Consider the following 7,968-nt stretch of genomic DNA (forward strand, 5'->3'; position numbering starts at 1 on the left):
GGTATAATGTAATTTTCTCTAAACTAAGCAAAAAATGGACTGCAAAGAAAGAGTACGTACCAATGTCTTTCTCACACCTCTTTCCTATGTTTGTAAATGTGATCAAATTGTCAAAACAAGAAATTGAACATAGTTGGCAAACACGGACATTGACCCTACCACCAAACATAGCCACAGAACCACGGCCGGATAAAGCATCAACTGTTCTAGCTCACAAGTCACGTTTTTAATGTACTGAACTATGTTGTGTTTGCCCTTCTACTAAAAAAGCGTACAACTATTTGCCACTATTTATATTGCCTGTTACTGTAATAATTTGTAAGCAAACTATCTGTGGATATTGGGTGTTGATTCTGGGATTTAGTCTGATTGCCATATTTGGAGTCGGGAAGGAATTTCCCTCACTAATGAACAAAACGTAAATAACAATGGGTTTTCGCCTTCCTCAGAATCAACAATAGCAGTTTATATCCTGTATATTTTGTTTTGTTATGTACAATACTTATGCTGTGTTAATATATTATAATAAATAAACATTCAAAGTTTGGATTTTAATTTTTTTTTTATTGAAAAAGATAGCATAGTAAAGTAAACAAACACATTTCAAAAATCGGCCATTTCAGAAGCATTATTGTCAGTGGCTAGCTTGAAACCAACATATACTTGATTTTCTTCTGGAAACATTGCTCTGACTTTCTGAACTGCACATGCTGGAATAGTACGCCTGTTTTTTCGTCCAAGGTAACCGTGAACCCACACGGTGAACATTCTGTATGCAACCATACGTAAGGACCTATACATCAGAAAAAAAAAATTTTTAGGCAATCATATTTGCACACTATACAGACCCCAATCGTATACTGTCACCCCTGACATGCTAAGATTCTTTAGAATAATACATAACGGCTCACAAACGCTGGAGCGACAGACATTGTTTGATTGCTGCGTGGAACAAGATCAAAATTTACTTCTAGTGTTACAGGGACCACATAACATTTGGCAGACACATATTAGACACATGCATGCTGCTAAAAGCGCACATAATAATATTTCTTTGAGCAATAAGGTTAGGATCATAATACCATCATTGAAACTTGACTGGAACCAAAAAAATAATTTCCTTACCTGTTATTTAGCGGTGCTTGACGTGTTGGACCAAAACATCTATAGCTTTCACATAGGGTCAGTTGTTCCTTGTTCAGACATGTGCCAATAAAAGTATGATGCTCTGTTATGCAACTAATCGGCTCATCTTCCTCCATTTTGTTTAGCACATTACGTATAACTTTGCAACAGACGCATTCCTCTTCTGTCGGCAAATTAATGCAGTTCCCACACTGACACCACGATTCCACCGGTTGCACGGACGCTGCAGGAGTTTGGCTCGCACTCTGTTCTGCCCGTTTTCTCATTGGCTGTTGTACAAGAATTATATTTGGATCCTGATATTTGGGACACCTTTCTCTTAGTTCCTGCTCTAATATTGCTCTCTAAAAAACAAAACCAAATTTATCATTGATTTGTGGAGTGAACATGTACATCTAATAATTACATTTTTCCATCTAAAAGTGAGACCCGAAACATAGGTATATTCTATAGTGTTCGCTCCGCTAACGTCAACGGTGAAGGTGAGTGAATAGACACAAAAAATATAGGAACCAATATTCGGAATGTAATGGAGGACCAAAAGTTGGCTTTTCGAACGGTTTGATTTCCATTCAAACAAGTATATGTGGGTGTGCTTGGCCCCCCACAAATGCAAGAGTCAGCGTGCTATCCAACAGCACAGTGAAGCATTTCACAGACATCAACTGCACGAAGTCTTACCTCCTGGGCTCTTTTTGCTTTCTCCTCTGGGGTAAATGTTGGTGGTATTCGTTTTGCTATTGGTTGATTGTCATCACTGGATTTCCGACTTCTCTTGGGCGCCATAACTGACAATTAGAAACAAAAGTTGATACATATCTCTCCCAAGACGTCAAATAAATACACTGTAAATGCTGCCACACTGTAATTGATGCCACAGGCCTCCGCCGGTATGATGACACAGGCCTCCGCAGCTATGATGCTACACCTTACATGCAGCCACACCGTACATGCTGCCACACTGTAAATGCTCCCACACTGTAAATGCTCCCACACTGTAAATGATGCCACAGGCCTACGCTGGTATGATGACACAGGCCTCCGCTGCTATGATGCTACACCGTACATGCTGCCACACCGTACATGCTGCCACACTGTAAATGCTGCCACACTGTAAATGCTCCCACACTGTAAATGCTCCCACACTGTAAATGCTCCCACACTGTAAATGATGCCACAGGCCTCCGCTGGGATGATGACACAGGCCTCCGCTGCTATGATGCTACACCGTACATGCTGCCACACCGTACATGCTGCCACACTGTAAATGCTGCCACACTGTAAATGCTGCCACACTGTAATTGATGCCACACTGTAATTGATGCCACAGGCCTCCGCTGGTATGATGACACAGGCCTCCGCTGCTATGATGCTACACCGTACATGCAGCCACACCGTACATGCTGCCACACCGTACATGCAGCCACACCGTACATGCTGCCACACTGTCAATGCTCCCACACTGTAAATGATGCCACAGGCCTCCGCTGGGATGATGACACAGGCCTCCGCTGCTATGATGCTACACCGTACATGCAGCCACACCGTACATGCTGCCACACTGTAAATGCTGCCACACTGTCAATGCTCCCACACTGTAAATGATGCCACAGGCCTCCGCTGGTATGATGACACAGGCCTCCGCTGCTATGATGCTACACCGTACATGCTGCCACACCGTACATGCTGCCACACTGTAAATGCTGCCACACTGTAAATGCTCCCACACTGTAAATGCTCCCACACTGTAAATGATGCCACAGGCCTCCGCTGGTATGATGACACAGGCCTCCGCTGCTATGATGCTACACCGTACATGCTGCCACACCGTACATGCTGCCACACTGTAAATGCTGCCACACTGTAAATGATGCCACAGGTCTCCGCTGGTATGATGACACAGGGCTCCGCAGGTATGATGCCACACCGTACATGCAGACACACCGTACATGCTGCCACACTATAAGTGCTGCCACACTGTAAATGCTGCCACACTGTAAATGCTGCCACAATGTAAATGCTGCCACAATGTAAATGCTGCCACACTGTAAATGCTCCCACACTGTAAATGATGCCACAGGCCTCCGCTGGTATGATGACACAGGCCTCCGCTGCTATGATGCTACACCGTACATGCTGCCACACCGTACATGCTGCCACACTGTAAATGCTGCCACACTGTAAATGCTGCCACACTGTAATTGATGCCACACTATAATTGATGCCACAGGCCTCCGCTGGTATGATGACACAGGCCTCCGCTGCTATGATGCTACACCGTACATGCAGCCACACCGTACATGCTGCCACACCGTACATGCAGCCACACCGTACATGCTGCCACACTGTCAATGCTCCCACACTGTAAATGATGCCACAGGCCTCCGCTGGGATGATGACACAGGCCTCCGCTGCTATGATGCTACACCGTACATGCAGCCACACCGTACATGCTGCCACACTGTAAATGCTGCCACACTGTCAATGCTCCCACACTGTAAATGATGCCACAGGCCTCCGCTGGTATGATGACACAGGCCTCCGCTGCTATGATGCTACACCGTACATGCTGCCACACCGTACATGCTGCCACACTGTAAATGCTGCCACACTGTAAATGCTGCCACACTGTCATTGATGCCACACTGTAATTGATGCCACAGGCCTCCGCTGGTATGATGACACAGGCCTCCGCTGCTATGATGCTACACCGTACATGCAGCCACACCGTACATGCTACCACACCGTACATGCAGCCACACCGTACATGCTGCCACACTGTCAATGCTCCCACACTGTAAATGATGCCACAGGCCTCCGCTGGTATGATGACACAGGCCTCCGCTGCTATGATGCTACACCGTACATGCAGCCACACCGTACATGCAGCCACACCGTACATGCTGCCACACTGTAAATGCTGCCACACTGTAATTGATGCCACACTGTAAATGATGCCACAGGCCTCCGCTGGTATGATGACACAGGCCTCCGCTGCTATGATGCTACACCGTACATGCTGCCACACCGTACATGCTGCCACACTGTAAATGCTGCCACACTGTAAATGCTGCCACACAGTAATTGATGCCACACTGTAATTGATGCCACAGGCCTCCGCTGGTATGATGACACAGGCCTCCGCTGCTATGATGCTACACCGTACATGCAGCCACACCGTACATGCTACCACACCGTACATGCAGCCACACCGTACATGCTGCCACACTGTCAATGCTCCCACACTGTAAATGATGCCACAGGCCTCCGCTGGTATGATGACACAGGCCTCCGCTGCTATGATGCTACACCGTACATGCAGCCACACCGTACATGCAGCCACACCGTACATGCTGCCACACTGTAAATGCTGCCACACTGTAATTGATGCCACACTGTAAATGATGCCACAGGCCTCCGCTGGTATGATGACACAGGCCTCCGCTGCTATGATGCTACACCGTACATGCTGCCACACCGTACATGCTGCCACACTGTAAATGCTGCCACACTGTAAATGCTGCCACACTGTCATTGATGCCACACTGTAATTGATGCCACAGGCCTCCGCTGGTATGATGACACAGGCCTCCGCTGCTATGATGCTACACCGTACATGCAGCCACACCGTACATGCTGCCACACTGTAAATGATCCCACACTGTAAATGATGCCACAGGCCTCCCTGTTATGATGCCACAGGCCTCTGCTTGTATGCTGCCACAGGCCTCCCTTCGTATGATGCCGCAGGCCTCCGCTGTTATGATGCCGCAGGCCTCCCTGTTATGATGCCGCAGTCCTCCCTGTTATGATGCCGCAGGCCTCCCTGTTATGATGCCGCAGGCCTCCCTGTTATGATGCCGCAGGCCTCCCTGTTATGATGCCGCAGGCCTCCCTGTTATGATGCCGCAGGCCTCCCTGTTATGATGCCGCAGGCCTCCCTGTTATGATGCCGCAGGCCTCCCTGTTATGATGCCGCAGGCCTCCCTGTTATGATGCCACAGGCTTCCCTGGTATGATGCCAAAGGCTGCTCACACAAACGCACATGAACAGAACTTACCTGTTCCTGACGCGACCTCCTCTCTGTCAAACTTCTTGCGACTGGTCTTCTTGCGCCTTCGCTGCGAACACATGACCGGAAGCCGCGGCCGGAACTCGTCATCTCACACTCCTGCCGCGGCTTCCGGTCGACAGGAACATGGCGCCGGATTTCGCTCTAGCAAATGCCTCAGTTTTGGTCTGTGTGTGAGCGGCGCATGCGCAGTTCACACACAGACGCCGTACACGGCAGTCAATGGGACGGGAGCCGTTCGCAGTCCCTATGGGACTGTGGCTGCCGTATTCCATGTCTGTGTGTGTCGTTAATCGACACACACAGTAATGGAAACAAAAATGGCAGCCCCCATAGAGCAGCTAATCAATTAAAAACGTAAAAAGTACAAAACAGCAACATACATTAATAAAATTTATTGATCTATCACACAAAAACACATAACATATTAAAAACAAAGTTGGTAGTGACACTGTTCCTTTAAGTTTTTTTTGATTGAAAGAGCTTTTGATTTCTGTAAATATGACCTCCTGATGCTGGAAATTCAACAAATTACCATTTTAGTTCTCTTTACAACCTTTAAAATGTTTTGATCTCTGTTGTGCATAATAATTTGAAACAGTGCATTTTGAGGTTTTTACTTCTAAAAAAAAATCTGTTATCACTAGGAGATTTGTTCAATAAAATTTGCATTATACTCCAACGGTTGATGGCTTGAAGATTATACTGACTGTCATTTGCATCCACTATTTAGGAAAATCAGCGAAAAAAATCATTTGCATAATAATTTGGAACGCGGTGTATGTATCAGAGCTTACATTCTTATGAATAGAAAGGTGCCAGTAAACAATACAGATGTTCAGTGGCATGCGCCATATTCCCAATAGGTATGCACCTTGTTCAGTAACATAGTACTTGAAACACTGCCAATTCCTGCAGTTTAAATGATAGAAAGTGTACAAGCTTTAGGTCATGTTCACACAGGGTTTTTGTCTGATGTTTCAAACTGCATAAAAAAAAATGCATGTATAAATAAGAGTGTTTTAAATGTAACATCAGTATCTTTAATGATTAGCTGCTATGGCACATAAGTATTGCCTCTGACTGCGGTGCCCTCATGCTTCCCGCACATTCCACAGTATGTCATTTTCCCTGTACCCTTCAATCTGATGACTTCGGGGAGTGCAGCGTAACACAGTAACAAGCTTTTGTTCAGAGGCTGAAGCCAAGCACTCAAGGCCTGTGATTGTACGAAATTATTACTTTGCTCTGCAGTCATGGTTACGACATGTGAAAGAAGGAGTCAAAGAGCCATAGATATTGAAAAACTATTATCTAATGCTTTTCCATTAGGTTTCTATAGTATATACTGTATGTAGTGTATAACAGTCAATCTGTCTGTCAGTCCATATGCCTGTCTATCAATACATCAACCAATCTGTAATTCTGCGCCTTCCCAACCTCAAAGTGATGCACTTAAGACAAACGGCTCTAGACCATTTATCATATATAATAGTGCAATTCCATTAATGTGTTACAGAAAGTATTTCCAAGCTGTCAAGGTTGGAGAATGCCGTGTGTTTTATATCTGCCACGAAAAGTTGTAACTATTAACACTACTTTTACATTCCACCTGACTAACTCGCTTACTTCATCCATGAATGTAAATACACCTGCAGATGTCATTTCATGGGTTGCCATCATCTGTAAAGACTTTAACCGGTTAAGGACTAGGCTGTTTTACAGCTAAATGACCAGAGCAAATTTCACAATTTTGCTATGCGCTTCTTTAGATGACTATAACTCAGCAGGTGAATAAAGTTCATCTTTGAATTTTACACTCTTTTTAAAGGACAGATAGGGCTTTGTTTTAGTGGCATTTGTCAGTATATATCATTTTTTTTTTTTTCACTAAAGTGGGCAAAATTGGAAAAAAATGCAAGAATTTAACAATTGCGTCGGTTTATGCTAGCATTTTTCACACACGGTATGAACCACGGCCAAAATTAATCTCCTTTCACATTCTTCCACTTCTCCCGTGCATGGGGATACCAAATATGTGAGCCTTATTCACTGTGCGGGCATGTGCCAGGGCTTGGCATAAAAGGAGGCTTTTTGGCCTTTTCGGTCCAGGAATTTTGCATTTGATTTTAGAGCCGCATACTGTTTTCTGGGGGGCGTAATGCTGCTGAAACATTAGAAACACCCCATAAATGACTTCATTCACACAAGTAGACCCCACAAGGTTTCCTTCAAGGGGTTTATCATATTTTTAGCAAGTCCAGTTTTCTTCTGAAAGTTTCTTGAATAAGATGGAACAAAATAAAATCAGCACTTTTTTAGCAAATGCGTCAGTTTAGGCTAGTATTTTTCACACACGGTATAGACCACGGACAAAATTCATCTCCTTTCACGTTCTTCCACTTCTCCCGTGCATGGGGATACCAAATATGTGTGCCTTATTCACTGTGCGGGCATGTGCCAGGGCTTGGCATAAAAGGAGGCTTTTTGGCCTTTTCGGTCCAGGAATTTTGCATTTGATTTTAGAGCCGCATACTGTTTTCTGGGGGGCCTAATGCTGCTGAAACATTAGAAACACCCCATAAATGACTTCATTCACACAAGTAGACCCCACAAGGTTTCCTTCAAGGGGTTTATCATATTTTTAGCAAGTCCAGTTTTCTTCTGAAAGTTTCTTGAATAAGATGGAACAAAATAAAATCAGCACTTTTTTAGCAAATGCGTCAGTTTAGGCTAGTATTTTTCACAC

The 7,968-nt window shown here is 45.0% G+C and overlaps 1 protein-coding gene across 1 annotated transcript; it reads right to left on the minus strand.

Annotated features, from left to right (window-relative positions):
• Window positions 1-599: 599 nt before the first annotated feature.
• LOC142741743 (uncharacterized) lies at window positions 600-5,280 on the minus strand. The gene is made up of 4 exons (XM_075851082.1): window positions 5,208-5,280; window positions 1,828-1,934; window positions 1,126-1,490; window positions 600-793 (listed from the first exon to the last, which is right to left on the minus strand). Exons 1-4 carry the CDS (start codon window positions 5,278-5,280, stop codon window positions 604-606), a joined length of 735 nt encoding a protein of 244 aa, XP_075707197.1. The 3' UTR covers window positions 600-603.
• Window positions 5,281-7,968: the final 2,688 nt, after the last annotated feature.

This window comes from Rhinoderma darwinii, chromosome 2, assembly GCF_050947455.1.
Source record: "Rhinoderma darwinii isolate aRhiDar2 chromosome 2, aRhiDar2.hap1, whole genome shotgun sequence".
NCBI lineage: Eukaryota > Metazoa > Chordata > Amphibia > Anura > Rhinodermatidae > Rhinoderma > Rhinoderma darwinii.